The sequence below is a fragment of the Trichomycterus rosablanca genome, chromosome 18, assembly GCF_030014385.1.
Source record: "Trichomycterus rosablanca isolate fTriRos1 chromosome 18, fTriRos1.hap1, whole genome shotgun sequence".
NCBI classification, from domain to species: domain Eukaryota; kingdom Metazoa; phylum Chordata; class Actinopteri; order Siluriformes; family Trichomycteridae; genus Trichomycterus; species Trichomycterus rosablanca.
In genome coordinates this window covers 18,615,122-18,641,332 of record NC_086005.1, presented here as the reverse complement: position 1 = coordinate 18,641,332, position 26,211 = coordinate 18,615,122, and the positions used below count along the sequence as shown (strand labels likewise).

Here is a 26,211-nt window from a genome sequence, read left to right as displayed (position 1 = left end):
GATACCATTACAGAGTATCGGATCGGTGCCAGCCCTAGTCCTTACACAGTGTATAAAGATCCCACCAACACATAGTCCGGCCCCCACCCTGCAGATACGATGGCCAATTAGTATCTGCTGAAGGCACAGCCAATTACGCCCCCAGATGGCACCCAGATGGCACCCAGAAGGCCGGTGGCAACGTCGGTGCCGGTGGCACTGGTGTGCTAGCGGAATATCCCGCTGACCCACCTGGGCGCCCAGCAGTGGACTTTTGAGTGATGTCTATCCATTAACACCAGGCTTTACCTACAGAGTTCTCTGGGTCTTTTGCTGTTACCATAGGATCTCTTGCATCTACTTAAGCATTGCACTCTATGATCTTGGTATTATCTTTGCAGGATGCTCGATCCTAGCAAAAGTAGCAAATTTCTGTCATTTGTAGACAGTTTGTCTTATTGTGAATTACCTAACACCTACAACCCCAAATCAGAAAAAGTTGGGAGAGCATGGAAAATGCAAATAATAAAAAACACAGATTTTCTCATTGCAGACAGGATGAACCATGATATTTCATGTTTTGTCTGGTCCACTTCATTTCATTTATTAATGAACATCCATTCCTGCATTTCAGGCCAACTTTCACATTACAGTAAAGCATTTACCACTTTGTAATGATGCCATTCCTTTTCACCACACTTAAAAGATGTTTTGGCACCGAGGATACCAAGTGATTTAGTGTTTCAGCTTTTATTTTGTCCCATTCTTCCTGCAAACACGTCTTAAGATGTGCAACAGTACGAGGTCGTCGTTGTTGCATTTTGTATTTTAAATTCTCCACACATTCTTTATTAGGGACAGGTCAGGATTGCAGGCAGACCAGTCCAGTACCCATACCCTCTTCTCCCGCAGCCATGCCTTTGTAAGGTGTGCAGCATGTGCTTTTGCATTGTCTTGTTGAAAAATGCATGGACGTCCCTGGAAAAGATGACGTCTTGAAGGCAGCATATGTTGCTCTGAGATCTCAATGTACTTTTCTGCATTAATGCTGCATCACAGAAGTGTAAATGGCCTTTGCCAAGGGCACTGACACAGCCCCATACCATGACAGATGGTCCTTTTTGTCATTGGTCCGGGGCACACGGTGTCCTATAATTTTTTTTCAAAAAAGACCTGGAATGCTGATGTGTGATGGTCCATCCTAGATGCCTCCAAGCCCAGAGAAATTGACGCCACTTCTGGACATGGTTAACATAAGGCTTCTTTTTTGCACAGTAAAGTTTGAAGTGGCATTTGTGCATCTAACTCTGTATTGTAGTGCTTGACAAAGGTTTGCCAAAGTAATCCCTTGCCGATGTGGTTATATCAGCTATTGATAAGTGACGGTTCTTGATGCAGTGCCATCTGAGGGATTGAAGAGCACGGATGTTCAGCTTAAGCTTGCGCCCTTGGCCTTTACGCATTGAAATTCCTTCTGATTCCCTGAATCGTTTAATGATATTATGCAAATCCCTTTCCATCTTTCTTTGAGGTACATTGTTTTTAAACATTTTAATAATTTTCTCACGCATTTGTTGACAAACTGGAGATCCTCTGTCCATCTTTGCTCATCAAAGACTCTTTCCTGTAATTTCCTGTAAAGGTTTCTTCCTGTAATTTTCAGGGAGTTTTTCCTTGCCACAGTCGCCCTCGGCTTGCTCAACAGGGGTTTTGTATCTGTTGGTCCTGGATTTTGTAAAGTTGCTTTGAGACAATGTATATTGTAAAAAGCGCTATATAAATAAAGTTGACTTGACTTTCCGCCTTTCCTGGATGCTGCTTTTGTACCAAACCATGATTACAATCACCTGTTGACATCACCTGTTTGGAATTACATCATTATTTGTTTTTTTCAACTCATTACTAGCCCTAAATTGTCCTCGTCTTAACTTTTTTGGAATGTGTTGCAGGTCTGAAATGCAGGAATGGAGGTATATTAACAAATGAAATTAGGTTGAGCAGAAAAAACATGAAATATCTTGGGTTCAAACTGTCTGCAATCAAATAAAAGTCAAAGTAAATGTAAGGGACACTGCATTTTTATTTTATTTGCATTTTCCATACTGTCCCAACTTTTATCTGATTTGGGGTTGTATAAATATTTTTTCACATTTAAACTTTTTTCTTACAGAACCATTAGTAGCACTGTGAAGGGAAAGAGGTTTTCATCTAACAAGCTTCAATTGAGATGTTAAGTGCAGGCACGGCCCTTAAGATGGCAACAAAGATTTCCCTGGAAGGACATGCAAAAGGAAGTCAACAAAGGGTGTGTAAAAACAGCACTGGAATACAATCCCCGGTGGACTGAATAATCTCTTACCATCCTTAATTGTTGTCAGAAAAATTGGCGCCTAAAGACTTTTGAATATACACCGACCAACTTTTAGGATTGTAATACTTTATTTTATATTCTGTATTGCTATATTATGTTGCTAAATGTTAGCAGGCAATCATTGCTGGTACTTCTGCTCTAAAAGGGCAGAAATTTGACAAACTGAGACATTGTTAGAGTCATGGGTAAACCTATGAACCGTTCCATTTTTAAAGTCACTGCCAGTGCTGGCTATGAAGATTGCATGGCTTTGTGCTTATACATATATTTTGTTTATGCATTTTCTCCCTTTTAGTGCGTCCAATTGCCCTAAATGCCGATCCCCGTTCCGATTGAGGAGAACGAAGCTATCCCATGCCCCCTCCGACACGTGGGCAGCAGCCGTATGCATTTTGTCACCTAAACTTTGACGAGTGCAGTGCAGATCAGCACTGTGTACGGAGAGACACACCCTGACAGCACTCTTTTCCCGTCTCTGTGCAGGCTCCATCAATCAGCCAGCAGAGGTCGTAATTGCATTAGTTATGAGAGAGTCCTATCTGGCTTTTAATATCCCAACCCTGTCTAAACAACAGGCCAATCATTGTTCATGTGGCCTCTCAGTCCAGCCGGATGGCAGAGCTGAGACTCGATACGATGTATTCGAGATCCCAGCTCTGGTGTTCCAGCGTGTGTTTTTACCTCTGACCCACCTGAGCGGCCCTTTGTACTTAATTTTATATAGAGAGTATCGCCTCGATTTTTCACAAACTCTTTGTGGTCATATGAATTAGTCTGAACCAAGTTCTTTGCAACAATTAACATCATGCAGAAGCCTCAACTTACACTTTACAGATGAGATAGTTCAACTTCATGAAAGTTTTTACTTTGATTTTAAAATGTATTAAACTTAATGTTCATCTCTTGCATGACATACAACACAGTTTTCTTCATTTTGGGTAAAATAATTACGATGACTTGACAAAGCCAACATCCTGTTTTTTTTAGCTTGTTATTATTATTTTTATGTTGGCTTGATGAAGTCAACATCCTGTTTTTCATATTGTTCTTATTTTTTATTATTATTCTATTCACACATGTTCACACTTTTTACAGTCTGCAGTTTTTTTCATATGACCATATCCCATATGGGAATAGTGTGCTTTTGCTTTTGGAAAAGATCGGACTTCTGGTTGTCACATGACGTCCTGGCAAGGTCGACATTTTTCCCATAAAAACTTGGTGGCGGAATGTTGTGCCGCACTGAATTCTGGGATTGCCTTCACCGTTAAGGCAGCATCAGATGCTTCCTCGTTATTCTGTCAAAATACCGTTCAGATTTAAGGTGCCTTACTAGGCAGCATTTTAAGGTATCTAAGAATTCGAACAGCCTCCTTCTCAGGAGCGCATGAACAATGACGTAAAATGCTGTCTATGTAGAGAGCTCACTAGGATTTCGAACACACCCATTGTCTTTGAATTGACTGACAATTTTCTCAAATTGGAAAAGTGGTAAACCACGACCCATCCTTACTTGCAAAGACTTTTATACTTCATCTCGTTGACCTCACCTGTTAACAGTTAAACTGATAATTGTAGCACCTTCAAGAACTGTGTTACTCGCATAACCTTAGTCTTATTTAGCCTCTGTCTCAAATTTTGAGTATGTCTATTTGCAAAAAACACTGTTTAAGCAATTTACCAAATTACAGTTTTCTTATTTTTTATGTAATATAATGATTTAATTGTATGATTTAACGATTTTTTGTAATGTAATGATTTTATTACTTTGGGAGAACACACATCAGTGAACACTTAGCGCCAGTTTCAAGGTGTCACATCAAATATACACTGATCAGCCATACATTAAAACCACCTCTATGTTTCTACACTCACTGTCCATTTATCAGCTCCACTTACCATATAGAAGCACTTCGTATTTCTACAATTACTGACTGTAGTCCATCTGTTTCTTTGCATGCTTTGTTAGCCCCCCTTCATGCTGTTCTTCAATGGTCAGGACCCTCCCAGGACCACTACAGAGCAGGTATTATTTGGGTGGTGGATGATTCTCAGCACTGCAGTGACACTGACATGGTGGTGGTGTGGTAGTGTGTTGTGCTGGTATGAGTGGATAAGACACATCAGCGCTGCTGGAGTTTTTAAATACCTCACTGTTACTGCTGGACTGAGAATAGTCCACCAACCAAAAATATATCCAGCCAACAGCGCCCCATGGGCGGTGTCCTGAGACCACTGATGACCAACTCAAACAGCAGCAATAGATGACCGATCGTATCTGACTTTACATCTACAAGGTGGACCAACTAGGTAGAAGTGTCTAATAGAGTGGACATGGTAATTAAAAATTCCAGCAGTGCTGCTGTGTCTGATCCACTCATACTAGCACAACACACACTAACACACCACCACCATGTCAGTGTCACTGCAGTGCTGAGAATCATCCACCACCCAAATAATACCTGCTCTGTGTTGGTCCTGTGGGGGTCCTGACCATTGAAAAACAGGGTGAAAGCAGGCTAAAAAGGTACAGTCAGTAATTGTAGAACTACAAAGTGCTTCTATATGGTGAGTGGAGCTGATAAAATGGACAGTGAGTGTAGAAACAAGGAGGTGGTTTTAATGTTATGGCTGATCAGTGTACGTGTAAGTTGTATTAGACATTTATTTATAATTTGTCTTACTGCAGCAACCCTTTAAAAATACTCTATTCTATATTACACACTCGGTAAATCTGTTAATGAGTATAAAACTGGAATCTTGCTGGAATAATAAATGCTAATTGCTTATATACAGTGTTAGCACATTTATACCAATCTGACAACTGAAATCTCAAAATGAATATTAATGATTTTATATCTTAAGCCTATTTGCTCATACCTTAACAAACTGCAGGTCGGTGAGAGCACGCACATTAAAGTCAGGAATATAATGGGGTGCAGAGGTGCTGTTGAGCTGCAAGTTGCTGCCGCTGACAGAAAGCGTGTCCACTCTCTCTGAGCAGCTCAGGGAGGCTGAACGGTTCAGGCCACTCAGGTGTGAAGGAGAGCGAAACTCTGTGACATCCACAAAAAAAAATCAGAGTGAGCTTAAATACAAATCTGAGGATATTTAACATAACACACAATGCACTACAGATAAGGTTTAAGTGCCTAAACAAAATACACACATGTGCATAACAGAAAGCAAGTGAAAATTAAACAAGGGGTGAAAAATTGACATCTCAGGACACAAATGTAAGAGCCACATAATACTTACCTACAGAGGAAACACAGCCTGAGGACATCAAAAGAGCAATTTAATACACAAAATATATCACATGAATGGGATATTACAACCCCAAATCAGAAAATGCTGGGATAGTAAGGAAAATGCAAATAAAATAAAAATGCAGTGTTCCTTACATTTACTTTGACTTTTATTTGATTGCAGACAGTTTGAACCCAAGATATTTCATGTTTTATCTGCTCAACTTCATTTCAGTTTTTCATTGTTCTTCATTCCAAACAAAGTTGGGACGGGGGCAATTTAGAGCTAGTAATGAGGTGAAAAAACTAAATAATGATGTGATTCTTTGATGAGCAAAGATGATCAGAGGATCTCCAGTTTGTCAACAAATGCGTGAAAAAATTATTGAAATGTTTAAAAACAATGCACCTCAAAGAAAGACTGGAAGGGATTTGCATATTTCTCCCTTTACAGTGCATAATTTCATCTCCGTAACATTAATCGTCTACGCCCCTCCCTCACCCCCCATACTGCCTCTATTCTTGTTCATAGTCTTGTTACCTCCCGTATTGACTATTGTAATTCTCTCCTTTTTGGCCTTCCTCATAAATCCCTCCATAAGCTTCAGCTGGTCCAGAATGCAGCTGGTCGTATTATTTCTAAAACTCCTTCATTTCATCACATTACACCTGTCCTTCAACAACTCCACTGGCTTCCTGTTAAATATAGAATCAATTTCAAAATTCTTCTCTATACATTCAAGGCCATCCATAATCTTGCCCCCCCATATCTGTCAAATCTTCTCAATATCGCATCTTCCTCCCGCTCGCTCAGATCCTCCTCCTCCACTCATCTCTCTTTGCCTTCTGCTCGTCTGAGTACCATGGGGAGCAGAGCTTTCAGCCGCTCTGCTCCCAAACTCTGGAACTCCCTCCCACCCGACATCCGTAACATAGATTCTCTTCCTCTTTTTAAATCTACACTCAAAACTCACCTGTTCAAAATAGCCTATTCTCTGTAATTTCCACTTTATTGTCCCTGTATGTTTTGTGTCCTTTTGTATGTTTGGTGTCCTTTTGTATGTATGTTTTAAAAACTCTTGTAAAGTGTCCTTGAGTGTTATGAAAGGCGCTTATAAATAAAATTTATTATTATTATTATTATTATAATATCATTAAATGATTCAAAGAATCGAAAGGAATTTCAGTGTGTAAAGGCCAAGGGCGCAAGCTTAAGCTAAATGCGCGTGATCTTCGATCCCTCAGGTGGCACTGCATCAAGAACCGCCACTCAACAATAGCTGATATAACCACATGGGTAAGGGATCACTTTACAATACAGAGTTACATGCACAAATGTCACTTAAAACTTAACTGTGCAAAACAAAAAGCCTTATGTTAACCATGTCCAGAAGCGGTGTCGACTTCTCTGGGCTCATCACAGAGTGGGAACGTGTATTGTGGTCAGATGAATCAGCATTCCAGGTCTTTTTTGGAAAAAATGGACACCGTGTGCTCTGGATCAAAGATGAAAAGGACCATCCAGACTGTTATCAGCAACAAGTCCAAAAGCCAGGGTCTGTCATGGTATGAGGTCCTTGACCCTCGGCAAAGGTCATTTACACTTCTGTGATGGCAGCATTATGCAAAAAAGTACATCGAGATCTTAGAGCCACATGTGCTGCCTTCAAGACGTCATCTTTTCCAGGGACGTTCATGCATTTTTCAACAAGACAATGCAAAACCACATGCTGCACACATTACAAAGGCATGGGTGCAGAAGAACAGGGTACGGGTACTGGACTGGCTTGCCTGCAGTGTGTGGATGTGTGGAGAATTTTAAAACGAAAAATGAGACAACAACGACCCCGTACTGTTGCACATCTTAAGACGTGTTTGCAGGAAGAATGGGACAAAATAAAAGCTGAAACACTAAATCACTTGGTTACGCAGACAAAACATGAAATATCTAAGGTTCATCCTGTCTGCAATCAAATAAAAGTCAAAGTAAATGTATTATTTGCATTTTCCATGCTGCCCCAACTTTTTCTGATTTGGGGTTGTACAATGAATGGATGTTATGAAAAATTAGTAGAACAAACTTATATGTAGGTTTAGTTTATCTGTGTAGGACATCTACCATGATCAAGTGAGTAATGCATTAGTCTAATGATTGTACAAAACATTGGTAAGATAGTGTTCACAAAACTTGAGCGGCATGTTAATGTGTACATGTACTGTGTTAATGTGGCTCCCCCTAGTGCTCATGTTAGTAAATAGTTTTACCTGAATTAACCCCAGAACACCCAGAAATCACTGCGTATTAAAGCAATGGGAACAGTTACAACACAGACAAAACATGGGACAAAGCACAAAAACCACTATTTTCATTACTAAATGCACCACCAATACACTTTAACATAAGCACTGCAGAAGTAATTAAGATCTTATTTACTGCATAGCAGACAGGGCCAAGTTTAGTGCTATGGCAAAGATAACGAAGGCTAAGGTAGGTTATGGCAAAGCAAATCATTTAAATAAAAAAAGTGGGGAGAAAAAACTCCCTTTCCACTGAGGAATTTAATGCCAGAGCCTGCAAATCCCACAAGACATCTTTTCTACATGAAAATAAACACCATACGTTATGTTTAACTATTTTATTGTAGTAATGGTTTATTATAATGCAATTGCATTTCTGTGCTTTATTTTATAAATTTAAAAAAGGCATGAAATTGGGGTTTTACAGTTGCAAAATGTTACACAAACATTCAACTATACTGCTTTAGTGTCAGTGTGAGATATTTTCTCTACACATGAGTATAACTAAAGACCTACTGTGTTTAAAACAGGGTGAAAACAATGGTAAATTTAATAGTGTGAATAATACTGTATATAGAATCAATACGTTACGTATTTATTTATTAGGATTTTAACCTCATGTTTTACACACTTTGGTTACATTCATGACAGAACAGGTAAGTTACTTGTTACACAAGATTCATCAGGTCAGGTCTTTAATTTCAAACACAGTCATGACCGATGATCCACATGTACCAAAACCAGAGACATTTAGAGAACTCGTTAAGAAACAAGTGTTCAATGGTGTATTCTAACAGGTGTATTTTGAACATGTGCCCTAAACGTGACAAAAAAATTTGTATTCTGATTATATGATTCACACATGATCAACATGTCTAAGAGTGTGACCTCATATTTTTTTTATAATTTTGAAGAAGTGAGAATCAAAACCACCTAAAACCAAAGTATTCTTGATCAGGGTCACCTAACACAAAGCATTCATTTCAAAATAATGGAATTTAAAAGATTTTTTGGACAAATCGAAATCAGTACTAAATTGTAAGTAATTGGTTGGTGGAGTCGAGTATAACAGGCCTGCACATTCTCAAGCTCCTCAGTTGCTTCTGGAACCAACCAACAGTTTGTTTTGGTTAGTAAAAGCCTTAATAAACCCATTAATCATTTTTCTATACATCCACAGTGGTTGTCTTGGTAAATTTTATTGGGCTAAATTGCTCTTGTATTTTCCAGTTTGTATTTAACAGCAGAAAGCTAGATATTGACATAAAACTTTCTTAATTAGGTATAATCTGCCAGTAAAGCAGTGGAATTGCATGTCTACTGCCAATATTTATAAGTACTTAACAATTAAATGGCTTTGTTTTTTCAGTTCTGGATGCTCAAATTAAGAATCAATTAGGGTGCTATGAAGTCAGCAGTCTAACAATCTATCCAACCTCTTTAAAGAAACAGTTCAGACCTCAGAGGGGCACTGTCCTGGTTGGTCACACAACAGACACAACTGACCGTGTCTGAGGAAGAGAAGATTGGAAAGCCTCTGTACCTGTTGGGGCTCTGTAAGAATTTGTAAAGTGTAAAGAAGCGACCAGGTGGGTTCACATCATGTGACACTGGCTGCGCCCTTCTCAGCCAGCGAGGGTGTTGTGAAGGTGGCAGGGGTAGCCACTGCACATTAGATGTATCCAATTTTTTTTGTTCCTCTATTTAATGATGCAATTGGCTGGCACACAAATAGTCCACTCAATAGACTGCTGATTTTACTGTAGCAGAAATTACTATTGCATTATGATTCTAATCATAATCAGCAACTAGCTAGTCAGCAGCAATTTGGTTAAAAACCATTAGCTACAATTTTAGTCTAAGGCAGCAGGGTAATGTGATTTGTACTGGAGAAATGAATATGCAAAAAATGCAGAAGATATTAAAGACACATACACCGATCAGGCATAACATAATGACCACCTTCCTAATATTGTGTTGGTCCTGCTTTTGCTGCCCCATACGCAACAAACTGTGATGCACTGTGTATTCTGACACCTTTCTATCAGAACCAGCATTAACTTCTTCAGCAATTTGAGCTACAGTAGCTTGTCTGTTGGATCGGACCACACGGGCCAGCCTTCGCTCCCCACGTGCATCAATGAACCTTGGTTGCCCATGACCCTGTCGCCCGTTTACCACTGTTTTCTCCTTGGACCACTTTTGATAGATACTGACCACTGCAGATTGGGAACACCCCACAAGAGTTGCAGTTTTGGAGATGCTCTGACCCAGTCGTCTAGCCATTGGCCCTTGTCAAACTCACTCAAATCCTTACGCATGCTTATTTTTCCTGCTTCTAACACATCAACTTTGAGGATCAAATGTTCACCTGCTGCCTAATATATCCCAGCCACTAACAGGTGCCGTGATGAAGAGATAATCAGTGCTATTCACTTCACCTGTCAGTGATCATAATGTTATGCCTAGTCGGTGTAGGTATACACAATTAGAATAATAATAGAATACATACAATTTTAATGTTTTTTTCGCAGGCAGCCAAAACACTGGACTAGCTATAGACATTAAAGCATTTAGTGTGCTAGCTAAAAACAAACTGTAATTCATTAAAACCACTTATGACCAACTTTCCAGATCCTACAAACCCTATTTCCATAAAAGATAAAATAAAATAAAGTACACATTTTCACTTTCTTTCAGTACATTTGAGATCACTTTGGGCCTAACAAACTAATGCAATGGTGTCTGAGGGCTTGAAGCTCATGCAATTGCAACATTTGTTTCTAGCCTTTGACCTACACAGAGTAAGATTTGTATAAATTTTTCAAATCTTTTTACAGTATTATTATAATTAGGGATGCATCAATACCATTTTTTCCCAACCGAGTACGAGTACAAGTACATGTATTTTTGTACTTGCCGATACCGATACCGATACCTATTGGATCAGATATCTGACATGTTAGAACAGGGGTTTTCAACCTGGGGGAGTACTTGTCTGGGGGGGCGCCAGTGCCTGACTGGGGGGCGTGGCATTTTTTTTACTTCTAAAACTAAAGCAATTCGTTTTTCACCGACGGGAGACATATTTCATTAGTCTAACTGACCACGCACAAACGCACGTTTAATGTTATTCAGTTCAGTCTGAAAAAAACCTTCAAAATAGAGCTATCAGTGAAGATAACTGGTTACAAAAGCAACGACCGCTGTTATAAGACGTGTGTGTGCCTTTAAGAGAGGAGATGCTCTGTTCACAGTATCGATATAAGTGATTCATGAGTCGATTCATTTTAAGCGCAGCGTAAGTTTCTTTTCTCAGTCATCTCTCCGTTTTTACTGTTATAATGAATGTAGCGGTTGTAAATAAACACCAACTACTACAGAACATTTTGTGTGACTCGCTTACCTTAAAAAGCTCAGGCTTAATTATACTGCTTATTACCACAGAGCGGGAGCCGACTCAGAGTTGTTCTGTCTGTGGAGCTAAACGTTTTCTCTTAGTCAGAACAGATTATCCTGAACTAACCAACTTAGTAACTGATGAACTTTTGTCTATGCTTGACTCTGTGAAGTAACGTTTTCTGCTCTCATCTACATAAAAAAGCAAGAACCGCTTATGATTTACCAAAGTGAACCACAAAAATTGTGTAGTGTGAACTAGGCGTAACGCAGCAATAGACACAGTATCGGATGTTTAGTATCGGAGCCTCGTTTGCGAGTACGAGTACGAGTTAATGAGTGCGGTATCGGGCAAATACCCGATACCAGTATCGGTACTCATGCATCTCTAATTATAATTATTATAGTTTGGTAGATGGACCTAAATTATTTGCAATACTGCATTGACAAATGCCCTTCTTGAACTTTCTTATGACGTTTGGCACAAAGTGGTAAAGCCCCAACCCATCATCACTTGCAAAGACTGAGCCTTTGGTGGTTCTTCCTTCAATAGACAATCATGATACCCTCACCTGTTACCAATTCACCTGCTTATACACGATCAGCCATAACATTAAAACCATCTCCTTGTTTCTACACACATTGTTCATTTTATCGGCTTCACTTACCATATAGAAGCACTTTGTAGTTCTACAATTACTGACTGTAGTCCATCTGTTTCTCTGCATGCTTTTTTAGCCCCCTTTCATGCTGTTCTTCAATGGTCAGGACTCCCACAGGACCACCACAGAGCAGGTATTATTTGGGTGGTGGATCATTCTACCAGCACAACACCACCATGTCACTGTCACTGCAGTGCTGAGAATGATTCACCACCTAAATAATACCTGCTCTGTGGTGGTCCTGTGGGAGTCCTGACCATTGACGAACAGGGTGAAAGCAGGTTAAAAGGGTATGTAGAAAAACAGATGCTGTCAGAAAAACTACAGTCAGTAATTGTAGAACTTTAAAGTGCTTCTATATGGTAAGTGAAGCTGATAAAATGGATAGTGAGACAGGAGCAAAATAAGGCTTTAATGTTATGGCTGATCAGTGTATGTTTCAAACGGCGTAACATGGTTTTCTATAAACTTTTCACCCTTATTTTGCTCCTGTCCCATATTTGTGCGTGCTGTAAGCATCAAATACAAAGTCTACAAATACAAAGGTCAATAAAAACATTTAAACTTTTCTATCAGAAAGCTTTAACAAATTTAACAAATCATAGATTCTTGTTTTTATTGTATTTTCCAGAAATTGGGTTTGTATTTGCTTAATAAGAGCTCCACTGAGAATGAACTGTGGAAATGTGTTTAGTTAGTGATTTATTTAACTAAGCACTGCCTGACCACCCGCCCCCTAATTCTTATGTTAGTAACACTGTGCTTTTATCCTTTCTACCCCTGGTTAGCTGCCAACATGCAGGAATTTACCTGGGAAGCGAGAGAACAGAGAAAACCTCTTAAGAGAAAGGCGCCGCGGCTGAGGCAGCACTACAGAGGGGGACAGAGGGGGGGTGACATCTGAACAGAGGAAGGAGTCAGAGAGGAAAAATAGAGAGGATCTTTAAACAGTTCACAGTTTGTTCATCACAGTTTTATTTTACTACTGAACATTTTAGACTGTGAAGTGCAGCTAATATGGTGAGTTTTTCTTACAAAAATGCACAAATTGCTGCACCCTTTTAATTAACCATTTGATTACATCCAAGTTGTCTTGAACTTCTAACGTGCCCTACAAAGCCAAAAGTATGTGGACAATACTTTTAATTAGTGACCTTTAGCAAACAAATGCAAAAAAACAAATGCAAAAAAACAAAAACAAAAAAACAAGTATAGATAGACAGATAGATAGACCGACAGACAGGTAGATAGATATATAGATAAATAGATGGATAGATAACTTTATTAATCCCAAAGGAAAGTCATGCATTACATCAGCTCAAAATACATAAGAAAACATTAAATAAGTAAGTAAAAGGCTCAAGGTACGTTAGATAAAAAATTCTTGAGTAGGTGAGTATTACTGTACATTGAACATTAAAACCACCTCCTTGTTTCTACACTATAGAAGCACTTTGTAGTTCTACAATTATTGACTGTAGTCCATCTGTTTCTCTACATATCTTTTTAACCTGCTTTCACCCTGTTCTTCAATGGTCAGGACCCCCACAGGACCACCACAGAACATGTATTATTAAGGTGGTGGATCATTCTCAGCACTGCAGTGACACTGACTGGTATGAGTAGATCAGACACAGCAGCGCTGCTGGAGTTTTTAAGCACATCACTGTCACTGCTGGACTGAGAATAGTCCACCAACCAAAAATATCCAGTCAATAGCACCCCATGGGCTGCGTCCTGAGACCACCGATGAAGGTCTAGAAGATGACCAACTCAAACAGCAGCAATAGATGAGCGATTGTCTTTGACTTTACATCTACAAGGTGGACCAATCAGGTAGGAGAGTCTAATAGAGTGAACAGTGAGTGGACACGGTATTTAAAAACTCCCATCAGCGCTGCTGTGTCTTATCCACCTGGGGATCAAACCCAGGACCTTCTTGCTGTGAGGCGACAGTGCTACCCACTAAGCCACCGTGCCGCCTACGATATTTATTGTTATTTATACATTACTGCCACATTAAGCTGTTTTTAAATTGAGTAACACCTAAAGCTTTGTTTTCATAAAACTCAGCAACATGTTAAATATTTTAATAGACTGCTATTTAAAAAAAACCAGCCAGTTATTAGTTAAATTTTGCATCCCTCGTAAATGATTTGCTTAACGACGATCTCCCATTGCATAACAATGAAACCAGTGATCAGGTCCATATGCAAATCACAATCACCATTAATTACAATGCCATGTGTGTCTTTCACATATGATTGGGGTATAGCTCCTATTACGGACTCAGCGATTTACACTCACCTGCAAGTGGATCCTTGACTAGGAGAAATGCTGGTTTGAACGGGAAGTCAAAAAGGCCATCTATGTGAAGAGGGAACAACCCTGAACCGAGAGGGGGGTACATCTCACCATCTTACAACGCCATAATAGGAGCTATACCCCAATCATATGTGAAAGGCACACATGGCCATTGTAATTAATGGTAATTGTGATTTGCATATGGACCTGACCACCGGTTTCATTGTTATGCAATGGGCGGTGATTGGTCACTTGGATGAGTGATGAAACATATCGCTACAACAAACTTGTGTCCAGATGAACTGATTCAACTTTGTGGATATAATACATGCTTGTTTTTACCATTTCTTACTTCACGTCAGGCCAATTTTGCAATTCTGTTCTGTATATTGACACTAACTTCATGAGACCTGATTTTAACCTTCAGAGCCATAAATTCATTCAGTACTTTAGAACAAGACACAACCTTTTTTGTAAAGATCAGTCTGATAACAGCTAATAAACATTTTTTATGTGCACAGTCTTGAAATCATTTACATTTGTATGACCAAAAACTGCAGCAATGCCTGTCACATCCTATCTGTTTGTACTACACTAAATAAAATGTAGACATGTGAATATGGTATTTAATAAGAAGACTTACCTAAAGCTGGAGCAGTCAGTGCCATGACTCCATAGTAAGAGAAAGGGCCAGTCTCAAACTTCATGTTCTCATTGCCAGCCTCTACTTCTACCCGACCCTGTTTGAATAAGAAGGCGGTGAGAGGACACATAGTTCATTCTTTATTTAGATTTGCCCCCCTTTTGTCAGAATTTGGCTATTGCCTGTTCCTGCCCACTGGGTCTTACCTTCCACATGACAGCTACCAAACTGGGAGAGTAAGGGCCTTGCACATCCTTTTCAATACCAGAACTATTATGCAAAACTGGATTGATATTAGACTGGGTTGTACATATTTTCCAATCAAGTTCACTTTAGGGATGGCATTAGCCAGGTGATAAGCGGTGCCTGGTTTCCTACAGACATGACACTTGGTTTTCAGGCTTCAATTTTGCTTTCATTAGACCAGAGAATCTTGCTTTTCATGGTTTGAAAGTCCTCTAGGTGCCATTCAGCAAACTTCAAGCGGGCTGTCATGTGCCTTTTACTTTCACTACCATAAAGGTGTGATTTGTGGAGTGCTGCCTGGATGGTTGATCTTCTGATAGGTTCTCCCATCTCGACAATGATACACTGGAGCTCTGTCAGAGTGACCCTCAGGTTCCTGCTCACCTCCGTGGCCAAGGCCCGTCTTCCCCGATCGCTCAGTTTGGCCGGGCGACCAGGTCTAGGAAGATTTTTGGTGGTTCCAATCTTTTTTCATTTGCGAATGATGGTGGCCACTGTGTTCTTTAGGATGTGTAAAGCTGCAATTTTTAGAAGATATACTTTATTTGTCATATATACATGTACATATACAGATGTACAGTACAATGAAATACTTTCTTCGCATATCCCAGCTTGTTTGGAAGCTGAGGTCAGAGCGCAGGGTCAGCCATCGTACGGCGCCCCTGGAGCAGACAGGGTTAAGGGCCTTGCTCAAGGACCCAACAGTGGCTGCATAGCAGAGCCGCCAATCTTCCGGTTGATAGCCCAAAGCTCAACCCACTAGGCTACCACTGTCCCTTCTCCTGATCTATGCCTTGACACAATCCTATTTCTGAGGTCTGCAGATAATTCCTTTGACCCCATGGCTTGGAGTTTGCTCTGATATGCACTGTTAACTGTGGGACCTTATACAGGCAGGTGTTGGCAATCCCCGATCAAGTCCAATCAATTGAATTTACCACAGGTGGACTCCAATTAAATTGTAGAAACATCTCAAGCAGTATCAATAAAAAAAGGGTGTGCACACTTGTGTACATATGATATTTTACATTTTGATTTTTAATAAATTAGCACAAATGTCTAGAAACCTGCTTTTACTTTGTCATTGTGGGCTATTTTTTGTAAAATTTTGTGACAAAAAATGAACTCAATCTATTATAGAATGAGTCTGTAATGTAATTAAACATGGAGAAGGTGAAAGGGTGTGTAGACTTTCCGGCTTGACTGTAACTCACTTGTGCAGCTGGGTTTGTAATTGCAGTAACAGTTGTTTTAAGCTTTTTTTAAACATTACATATGACATTGCATTTTTAGTATTATATATTGTACATCTTCATCCCATAATGTGTAACACACTTGCTCTTACATCAGTTCAAGACGCTTAGAAGCTGACTCAAATCTTTCTTTATCATGTCTGTAAGTTGACAACACTAAAATTAGTTCAGGAGTAAATATATCTTGCTCTGTCATTTTGCCAAGACTGTCCCTTCCTGTTTCTAAAGTTGCTGCTAGCTAGAGCCAAACTTAATCCTTTTACAGTAATGAAATAAAATCCCTGCCTGCATCTATGCCAATATGTAGAAACTGAATAATGCAGGACTTAAACTATATTGTTCTGACTGTTGTTATGTTTTCCTAATCCAGTCTCTACAGCATTATGAAAATGAGTAAATCTACATTCAGATAAGTCATCTGATACAGGCCTTCCAAAAAGTCTAAGAGCAGTAGTCCTCGAATTAAGAAACCGGATCACAACATGAATACTGTATTTGCAGACAGCAGACCACACAAGCAGGTTTCAATGTCTCGGTCCTCATATTTTGCCTCAGCCAGTTACAAGTTACTACAAACAAAACCAGAAACTGGAAGCTAGCTACGCTCAGGCATACAAATGAATAAAGGATTAAATATTTTGCCAGCCACTGCCAGCCAATGAAAATCAGTAGTAATAAAAATATGTAATTGATTCAAAAACAAATACACCGATCAGCCATAACATTAAAACCACCTCATTGTTTCTACACACACTGTACATGTTATCAGCTCCACTTACCATATAGAAGCGCTTTGTAGGTCTACAATTACTGACTGTAGTTCATCTATTTCTCTACATACTACCACCACAGAGCAGGTATTATTTAGGTGGTGGGTCATTCTTAGCACTGCAGTGACACTGACATGGTGGTGGTGTGTTAGTGTGTGTTGTGCTGGTATGAGTGGATCAGACACAGCAATGCTGATGGAGTTTTTAAACACCTCACTGTCACTGCTGGACTGAAAATAGTCCACCAACCAAAAACATATAGCCAACAGCGCCCCATGGGCAGCGTACTGTGACCACTGATGAAGGTCTAAAAGATGATCAACTCAAACAGCAGCAGCAGATGAGCGATCGTCTCTGACTTTACATCTACAAGGTGGACCAACTTGGTAGGAGTGTCTAATAGAGTGGACAGTGAGTGGACACTGTATTAAAAACTCCAGCAGCGCTGCTGTGTCTGATCTAGGGCTGGGTATCGCCACTAATTTCCTGGATCGATTCGATTCCGATTCACAAGGTCCCGATTCGATTCGATCTTCGATTTGATTTTCGATTCAATTTCGATTCAACACATTTAGGCATATTTGAGTTACATTAACAGGTTTTGTTTAAATATGTAAAGATGTTCAGAGAACGAATGTGATAATTGTACAAAGAACACTCATTATTAAAAATATTTGTGTATTTTGTTTACATAAATAATTAATCCAAAACAGAAAACAGTAACATACATTTTTTATTATTATTTTATATGTCTGACACGCTACAACATTGTAAATGTAATGTAAACATACACCTGGCTGTTGTACAGCTTATGCCAAGTTTACACTACACGACACTCTGATTAACACCTGGTCGCTGTAATGTTCACACTACACGACTGATCGGCGATGGGGGGTTTTACACTACACCATCTATCACCAGGGGGAATCACAGGCGAGCTTCTCTGCTCTCCAAAACTACGTTTTGTCACGAAAACACACGTGAGAGGTGATGAAAGGTTTAATGATACCACGTCCAAACATGCACATCAACAAGTAGCGAGAGATCAAAGTTTGTGCACTGAAGAAATAAATGAATCTGAGTGGATTTGGCAACACGAGCAGCATGGCTTGTTCTGTAGTGAGTTGGAGGTTAATAAATATTTTGTTTTGTAGAGAACGATCAGGTCAGAAATACTGTAAAACTCGCGTGTGCTGATGTATTCTGATAGAAACTATATTATCCACCAGTACCACCTGTTTACAACCTCTCCCCTGTGTTTCCCCTCGCTGTTTCACACATTGATTGAGAGCCGAGTTCTGATCGCAGAGCGAACACCGAGTTCCACCCGAATCCAGCACCGACCCGTCGCCGAGCGAAAATCAGTGCAAGAAGTTGTGTAGTGGTCATAACTTGAGCTTCTGCCATGCTAAACTGATGTGCAGGTCAGATCTCGTTGCATGAAAAAACACTGGCTGGTCACGCGAAATTAAAGGGGGTAACCATAGTAACAGATTTCCATGTGCACCGTGAAAAGGGGCGTATTTAAAAGATCGATCTCGCGTTTATATGAATCGATATCGGATCGTTCAAATAAAGATCGATTCGAATCGAAAAATCGATTTTATAAAACCACCCCTAGTCTGATCCACTCATACCAGCACAACACACACTAACACACCACCGCCATGTCAGTCACTGCAGTGCTGAGAATGATCCACGACCTAAATAATATCTGCTCTGTGGGGGTCCTGACCATTGAATAACAGGGTGAAAGCAGGCTAAAAAGGTATGTAGATAAACAGATGTCAGTAATTGTAGAACTACAAAGTGCTTCTATATGGTAAGTGGAGCTGATAAAATGGACAGTGAGTGTAGAAACAAGGAGGTGGTTTTAATGTTATGGGTGATTGGTGTTTACCATTGTTATGCAGCTTCAAAACAGTGCTCCAAATACTCAACAATTCATGGCATTTCAACATTTCAAGGGTTTCTGTTTGCACAATATGTAGCTCCGAGTAGTTCAACTAAAGTCAAGTAGTGGTTAAGTGTTTGACACAGCTAGAAATATGATGCAATGCAACAGAATCCTGAAATGGTGCATACCTTTATTATAAGCTGACACCAGTACAGGTTATGTTGGCAGTGCACAAACAATATCCTTGTTGTAATATAACCAGATAAAGTAATATGTGTGTATTTCTTTATAAACAAAGTGCAACAGTAAGAACAAATCTGGACCCGTCTGACACATCCTAACTCTGAAGTTATTTTCAGACCTGTTTTAATGCTCATAAGCCTGGGATTCATGTGGGCAAACGGCCCAACATGGGCAAAAGGCCCAACAGACTTGGAGAGTGGACAGTGCAGGAACAGACAGTATGCTCTGGTTTAGTTCCATTGAGCAGGAAATGAGCTGCTAGTAAGAAGGGAGAAGGGCATTAAAGCATAGAAACTGAGGATGATGTATAAATGAACATTCTATTCCAAAACTACAGGTATTATTATAGATTTCCCCACCTAAAACTTTAAAAGATTGTAAAGTGTTTATGTGGGAATTTATACCCAGTCAAAATAGCATTTGTAAGGTGTGACACTGATAAAGTTCTAGTTTGCAATCAAAGTTGCAAATCATTGCTAAAGTGTTTTTTTTGGGGTTAAGGTTCCTTTAAAAGTTCCTTCAAAAAGAATGTCCACATACACTATATTGCCAAAAGTATTCACTCACCCATCCAAATCATTGAATTCAGGTGTTCCAATCACTTCCATGGCCACAGGTGTATAAAACCAAGCACCTAGGCATGCAGACTGCTTCTACAAACATTTGCAGACATCCCAAGTTGCAAAAACTCATTTCAGGGAGGTACCCCCAGACCCCCCAAGCCCCCAGATAGTGTGAAAGATAATAGATTTATGTTCCCTACATAATGCACTAGATTGTATATTAGAAAAGAATTTATGTTCCTTACTTAGTGTACTAGATAGTGTACTAGATAATAGACTTATGTTTCTTACATAATGCTTCAGGTAGCGTATTAGTTAACGGATTTAGGTTCCCTATATAGTGCACTAAATTGTATATCAGATAACGGATTTATGTTCCCTACATAGTGCACTAGATAGTATTTTAGATATCAATTTATGTTCCCTACGTAGTGCGCTGGATAGTGAATTAGACAATTGGTTTATGTTCCCTACACAGTGCACTAGGTTGTATATCAGATCACGGATTTGTGTTCCTTACACAGTGCACTAGATAGTGTATTACATAATTAATTATGTTCCATACATTTACATTTACATTTTCAGCATTTAGCAGATGCTTTTATCCAAAGCGACTTACACAGTGAGTGGAACACAATGAGCAATTGAGGGTTAAGGGCCTTGCTCAGGGACCCAACAGTGGCAACTTGGTGGTGGCGGGGCTTGAACCGGCAACCTTCTGTTTACTAGTCCAGTACCTTAACCATACATAGTGCATTAAATTGTATATCAGATAGTGGATTTATGTTCTCTACATAGTGCACTAGACAGTATATTAGACAATTGATTTATGTACCCTACACAGTGCGCTAGATTGTATATCAAATAACGGATTTAATACGCGATCGTGGAAAAAAGTCTGTGTTGCCTGCGTGCGCGTTCTTGGCCGCTCGTTCTAGATTCCGGTAGATTTTACCTGACTTGCAGGCATCAGGGAGCCGCTATGTATATGCGGAAGACTCCCGGAACTTCCGAGAGACTTGGGTTGTCTGCATTTGTGAAAGAATGGGTCGCTTTCAGGAGCTCAGTGAATTCCAGCGTGGTACCATGATAGGATGCCACCTGTGCAACAAGTCCAGTCATGAATTTCCTCACTACTAAATATTCCACAGATAACCGTCAGTGTGGGGTTGTTTCTCAGGAGTCGGGCTTGGCCCCTTAGTTCCAGTGAAAGAAACTCTTAATGCTTCAGCATACCAAGAGATTTTGGACAATTTCATGCTCCCAACTTTGTGGGAACAGTTTGGGGATGGCCCCTTCCTGTTCCAACATGACTGCGCACCAGTGAACAAAGCAAGATCCATAAAGACATGGATGAGCGAGTTTGGTGTGGAAGAACTTGACTGGCCTGCACAGAGTCCTGACCTCAACCCGATAGAACACCTCTGGGATGAATTAGAGCGGAGACTGCGAGCCAGGCCTTCTCACAAATGCGCTTCTGGAAGAATGGTCAAACATTCCCATACACACTCCTAAACGTTGTGGAAAGCCTTCCCAGAAGAGTTGAAGCTGTTATAGGGTGGGCCGACATCATATTAAACCTTATGGATTAGGAATGGGATGTCACTCAAGTTCATATGCGTGTAAAGGCAGACGAGCGAATACTTTTGGCAATATAGTGTATTATTGGCCATGCAGTTAATTTAAAAAGTAGTCTTCTACAATTATGAACAATATTCTGTATGCATCTCTATTAAACAAATACTTTCTTTTTTATTGTTAAGATTTGCCCAACCCTGGTTATGAAATTGAAACTGATATAAACTTATGCTTACCTGCAAAATTAAGATGAAAAAGTCAACTGGCTTGCTGCGCTGGTACAAATAATGCTGCGGTGAGCGCTTGTCATTTTCATTAAACCTCAGCTCCTGGATGACATCCGGGTGCTTGAGGATCCGCAGCAAGATCTTGTCCGAGATCTGGAGTGGACTGAAGAGGCTCACCTCTGGGAGTACAATACACAAAACCATATACAAATTAGTCCACTGATGTCCAATACAGTCCAAATTTGAGTCTCAAATTTGGTCTCAATTGGACAAATTATGGCTTAGAACTGACTGATACACCGATCAGCCATAACATTAAAACCACCTTCTCGTTCCTACACTCACTGTCCATTTTATCAGCTCCACTTACCATACAGAAGCACTTTGTACTTCTACAATTACTGACTGGAGTCCATCTGTTTCTCTGAATGCTTTTTTAGCCGCTTTCATGCTGTTTCTCAATGGTCAGGACTCTCCCAGGACCACTACAGAGTAGGTATTATTTAGGTGGTGGATGATTCTCAGCACTGCAGTGACACTGACATGGTGGTGGTGTGTTAGTGTGTGTTGTGCTGGTATGAGTGGATAAGACACAGCAGCGCTGCCGGAGTTTTTAAACACCTCACTGTCACTGCTGGACTGAGAATAGTCCACCAACCAAAATATCCAGCCAACACAGCCCAATAGGCAGTGGCCTGTGACCACTGATGAAGGTCTAGAAGATGACCAACTCAAACAGCAGCAATAGATGCGCGATCATCTCTGACTTTACATCTACAAGGTGGACCAGCTAGATAGGAGTATCTAATAGAGTGGACAGTGAGTGGACACTGTATTTAAAAACTCCAGCAGCGCTGCACACTAACATACCACCACCATGTCAGCGTCAATGCAGTGCTGAGAATGATCCCCCACCTAAATAATACCTGCTCTGTGGTGGTCCTGACCATTGAAGAACAGGGTGAAAGCAGGCTAAAAAAGTATGCAGAGAAATAGATGGACTACTGTCAGTAATTGTAGAACTACAAAGTGCTTCTATATGGTAAGTGGAGCTGATAAAATGGACAGTGTGTGTAGAAACAAGAATGTGGTTTTAATGAAGGAGGATATGGAACATAAGCACTATGCCAAATTTCTCCACGTTTTATTACACTACAAACTCATTCTATAATAGATTGCGTTCTTTTTTTGTCACAAAATTCTACACAAAATAGCCCACAGTGACAAAGTGAAAGCAGGTTTTTAGACATTTGTGCTAATTTATTAATTTATTAAATGTAAAATATCATATGTACACAAGTGTGCACACCCTTTGATATAACACTCAAAAGTGAGCTGAGGTGCATTTAGTTTTAACTGATACTGCTTGAGATGTTTCTACAATTTAATTGGAGTCCACCTGTGGTCAATTCAATTGATTGGACAGGATTGTGGATTGCCAACACCTGTCTATATAAGGTCACACAGTTAACAATGCAAATCAGAGCAACCTCCAAGCCATGGGGTCAAAGGAATTATCTGCCGACCTCAGGATTGTGTCAAGGCATAGATCTGGAGAAGGGTACAGAAAAATGCTGCAGCTTTACACATCCCAAAGAGCACAGTGGCCACCACCATTTGTAAATGGAAGAAGTTTGGAACCACCAAAAATCCTCCTAGACCTGGCCGCCCGGCCAAACTGAGCGATCGGGGAAGACTGGTCTTGGCCAGGAAGGTGATCAGGAACCCGAGGGTCACTCTGACAGAGCTCCAGCATATCCTTGTTTAGATGGGAGAACCTATCAGAAGATCAACCATCCAGGCAGCACTCCACAAATGGTAGAGTGGCCAGACGGAAGCCAGTATCAACCCAGTATTAGGCTAAGGGTGTGTACAGATATGTAACCCCTAAATAAGCCATTTTTGTAAGTAAAACCCTGTTTTCACTTCGTAAATATTGGCGATTGTGTGTAGATGTTTGAGGCAAAAAAAACAACTCAATCTGTTATAGAATAAAATAAAACGTGAAGAAAGGGTGAAAGGGGTGTGCAGACTTTCCGGCTTGAACTGTATGAACCTTATAGTTCACGATTTGGTATGTTTATTTGTTATTTGTCACGATTTGTTTCATTTCAAAAAGGAAAAAGAAGAAAATTCCTAACAAATCCTAATAAAAACAATAGGATTCAATCACCTTTAGTGCCTTGACTTTTAAACAGAAAAAAATAGAACAAACCTAAAAAACAATAGTGTTCCAGTGCAAAGGTGCTTTGACCCCCTAAAATTGTTCTAGAATTAAATAAGATTAGCTCACCAGTAGCCAGGAACCGATGAGCTGCTAAGAGCAGCTGGGGAGAAATCTTAACCTTGGATTCACTTTCTTGTTTGAAGGCAGAGAAGTCCCGCTTGTTCTTATTAGGGTCCACCTTCTTCCTGTTCCGATTGTCAGCTAGTAGAAAATAAAAGAAGGTACTAAAGCAATATGTAAAGTCATTGGCAAGGACAAAAAACTGGTAGATTTAAAACAACTTACTGTAGAGGTCAGATTCATCCAAGATCTCACACTTGATGATCTCCTCGATAACATCTTCAAGTGTGACTAGACCCAGTACTTCATAGAAGGGGTCTCCCTCACCCTCATTATTCACCCTCTGCACTATTGCCAGATGAGATTTACCTAAGAGAAAAGAGGAGAGTAGATTAAGCCGAGTGCACATTTTTTAAAACTCACATTTGCTGTACCGCTCACTCCACAACCAAATCAGCTGCTTTCAGGGAGCTTGACACCCCAAATTATTGTTAAAAACATACTATACTGACTGTAGTCCATCTGTGTCTCTGCATGTCTTTTTAACCTGCTTTCACCCTGTTCTTCAATGGTCAGGAGCCCCACAGGACCACCACAGAGCATGTATTATTTAGGTGGTGGATCATTCTTAGCACTGCAGTGACAATGGCATGGTGGTGGTGTGTTAGTGTGTGTTGTGCTGGTATGAGTGGATCAGACACAGCAATGTTGCTGAAGTTTTTAAATACCATGTCCACTCACTCTATTAGACACTCCTACCTAGTTGGTCCACCTTGTAGATGTAAAGTCAGAGTCGATCGCTCATCTATTGCTGCTGTTTGAGTTGGTCATCTTCTAGACCTTCATCAGTGGTCACAGGACGCTGCCTACGGGGCGCTGTTGGCTGGATATTTTGGTTGGTGGACTATTCTCAGTCCAGCAGTGACAGTGAGGTGTTTAAAAACTTCATCAGCGCTGCTGTGTCTGATCCACTCATACCAGCACAACACACACTAACACACCACCACCATGTCAGTGTCACTGCAGTGCTGAGAATGATCCACCACTCAAATAATACCTGCTCTGTGGTGGTCCTGATCATTGAAGAACAGCATGAAAGGGGGCTAACAAAGCATGAAGAGAAACAGATGGACTAGTCAGTAATTGTAGAACTACAAAGTGCTCCTATATGGTAAGTGGAGTAGATAAAATGGACAGCGAGTGTAGAAACAAGGAGGTGGTTTTAACGTTATGGCTGATAGGTGTTTATTAGACGAGGTTTTGTTAAGTTCAATTATCACCAAGGTTCAATTTTACTGGAAAAGACATAACAATCTTACATAAAATGCCTTGTAATTTCTGTAAATCCATGATGCCAGTCACATGGTCAAGACTGACCATTTCCGCAGCACTAAATAACCTCCCTGACCGCAGGGATAGTATTCTTCTGGTCTTGAATATCACCATTGGCTTGAGTTGCACCAGACAAACCACTCCAGTTTTGAATCATTACTCCACACAACAGTGTCACAGAACTCCTATTCAAATTCATTCTTTCTGGCATATATCAGCAAAACAATGATGCCAAGTCAACCAAAGCTTGATTGAGAAATCAGTCCTGTCATCTCCTAGAGTGACCGCTCAATTTCTTTAGTGAGATTTAAAGAAAGCAGTTGTTGTACAAAAACCACCAAACCTCAATGAGCAGAAAGCTTTTGCAAAGGATTAATGAGTTAAGATTCCACATGAGGTGTCAGAAGCAGTGGTGTATGAAGTACCTGAAGTCCATACTTGAGTAAAAGTACAAGTATCTTACCAGAAATTAACTTTAATAGAAGTAAGTCACCTTTCAGAATATTACTTGAGTAAAAATCTAAAAGTATCTGATGTTTAATGTACTTAAGTATTAAAAGTAATTTGATATTAAATTGAACTTAAGCATTAAAAGTAGAAGTAAAAGTAATCGCTGTTAGTATAAACTGAAGCGGTTGTTTTAAGATTAACAATTAAGATTGTTCTTTTAAGCCTGTAAACCTTAACAACCTTTTTCCTTCCTTCCATCTGAACATGATTTGTGCCAATTCATTATTATAATCAGCTGTTCACATCACCTATTTGAAATCACGTCATTATTAAGTTTTTTTTTTTTTCACCTTATTACTAGCCCTACATTGCTCTGTTCCAACCTTTTTAGAATGTGTTGTAGACTTAAAATGCATGTATGTGTATGTTAAGAATTGTAATGAAGTTGACCAGACAAATCA

The 26,211-nt window shown here is 39.9% G+C and overlaps 1 protein-coding gene across 1 annotated transcript in view; it reads right to left on the bottom strand.

The window, feature by feature from the left end:
- The window catches only part of LOC134332437 (metal transporter CNNM4), a 35,856-nt gene that overhangs the window by 2,567 nt on the left and 7,078 nt on the right, over positions 1-26,211 (bottom strand). Inside the window, exons 2-6 of the mRNA XM_063014084.1 lie at positions 24,194-24,337; positions 23,975-24,109; positions 21,691-21,860; positions 14,905-15,001; positions 5,231-5,406 (exon numbers count right to left, since the gene is read on the bottom strand). Of these exons, the coding sequence (XP_062870154.1) occupies positions 5,231-5,406; positions 14,905-15,001; positions 21,691-21,860; positions 23,975-24,109; positions 24,194-24,337 (722 nt within the window). The remainder of the gene's footprint in view (positions 1-5,230; positions 5,407-14,904; positions 15,002-21,690; positions 21,861-23,974; positions 24,110-24,193; positions 24,338-26,211) is intronic.